Below are 1505 nucleotides of genomic sequence, written 5' to 3' on the forward strand. Positions count from 1 at the left end.
TAGTTTATAAACTATGACACTTATAAATGTATGAATCATATGGTGAAAAACTGACTTTGAAAAATAAATCTGTTCTTTTTTTCTTATAAAAGGCTAAATAAAACAAAAATATTGGTGGTAATTTTTGACTGTGTACCTTTACAAACGGCACCACATATGAGAGTTTCATACACCATCTGACCTCCAAACAGTTTAACTCAGGGATCTGCAACCTGTGGTTCTGGGGCCACATGTGGCTCTTTGGTCCCTCTAAAGTGGCTCTTTGAAAATGTGACCAAACATAACAGAATAATTTTTTTGTTTTGTTTTTATACCCACAACAGAAATCAATTTGTAAGCAATACATGATCAATACTACCAATGTAAAAAGTAAAACATGTTAGCTTATGCTAGCCTGTTGTTTACTTAAATAAACTAACTTTTGTCTTTCTCTCTAATCCATCAGAATTACCTTTGAAGAATATTAAAAACTACATAAGAAGAATTAGAAAAAAAACAAGCCTGAGTATTTCAGTTGTACTATTTTTTTATGAAATTAGGTATAAACTTCATGAAGTATTTTTCTTGTTTACATGAATATAGTCTTTTTATTTGTCCTGATGGGTAAAAATAATAATAAATAAAATTTGCAATACATTTTTTGTTTTATAATGTCACCTCCACTGGCCGTAAAAGTTCCCYAAAAGGCCGTCAGAAGGCCCACAGACCACCAGTTGATAATCAGAGTTGTAGCTTGTTTTGCAGCTCTGGACACATTTAATGACTGAGTGAGTAGCAGAAATGGCTGTTTTGACTGTAAAGGTTGCAGACCCCTGGTTTAACTGCACAAATGTCAATATTCTCACTAAGTACAGCGTCCCTGTCAGGCAGCTTATTGTGACAGTCTGCCTACAGTGATCTCCCAGTCTGTGAGCGTGGAGAGCTGCTTCTTTCTGGTTCCAGTTGCTGGTTGGTGTTAATGACACAGATGAGTAACAAWACCACCACCACCAGATCGTCCAGGACCCCCAGCAGTCCACAGAGGGAGGGGTCTGTTTCCAGGGGCCTCTCTGATGAAGGGTCTACAGGTGTGGAGGAGATGGATACCACAGTCCCCACACAGCACACGGCCACCCTGAAGAAAAACAGCCACACAAGACCACCCATGGTGCCCAGGCCACGAGCCAGTAACTGCAGGAGGAGGGGGGTGTCGCACAGGTAGTCTGTTACCTGGAAGGAGGAGGAAAATCAAGTCCTTCTATTAAACACTTTCATTTTTGACTCGACGTTTTTGAACCAAAATTTTATCTACATTTGTTTAGACGGAAACTTCAACTCATCTTAAAGGAATTTGAGGGAAGTCAGTCGTCACCAGTTACATGTGTCGTTTTGTGACAGTTCTTTGTTCAGAACAATGTAAGAGCTGTTTAACAAACAGTGGCTCAGTGGGAGGAGGCGCCGTTAAGTTACAGTCAAAAATTACCACCAATACTTTTGTTTTATTTAGACTTTTATAAGAAAAAAAG

At 38.9% G+C, this 1505-nt stretch overlaps 1 protein-coding gene across 1 annotated transcript; it reads right to left on the bottom strand.

Moving 5' to 3' along the window:
* Positions 1–746: 746 nt before the first annotated feature.
* si:dkey-183n20.15 (RING-HC_RNF170 domain-containing protein) lies at positions 747–1210 on the bottom strand (the record flags this gene model as incomplete). The annotated part of the gene is given in 1 exon segment (XM_014034021.1): positions 747–1210. A coding segment is annotated over 1 exon segment (322 nt), but the record flags the coding sequence as incomplete, so codon positions are not given.
* Positions 1211–1505: the final 295 nt, after the last annotated feature.

Source organism: Austrofundulus limnaeus, unplaced genomic scaffold (assembly GCF_001266775.1).
Source record: "Austrofundulus limnaeus strain Quisiro unplaced genomic scaffold, Austrofundulus_limnaeus-1.0 Scaffold1940, whole genome shotgun sequence".
Classification (NCBI taxonomy): domain Eukaryota; kingdom Metazoa; phylum Chordata; class Actinopteri; order Cyprinodontiformes; family Rivulidae; genus Austrofundulus; species Austrofundulus limnaeus.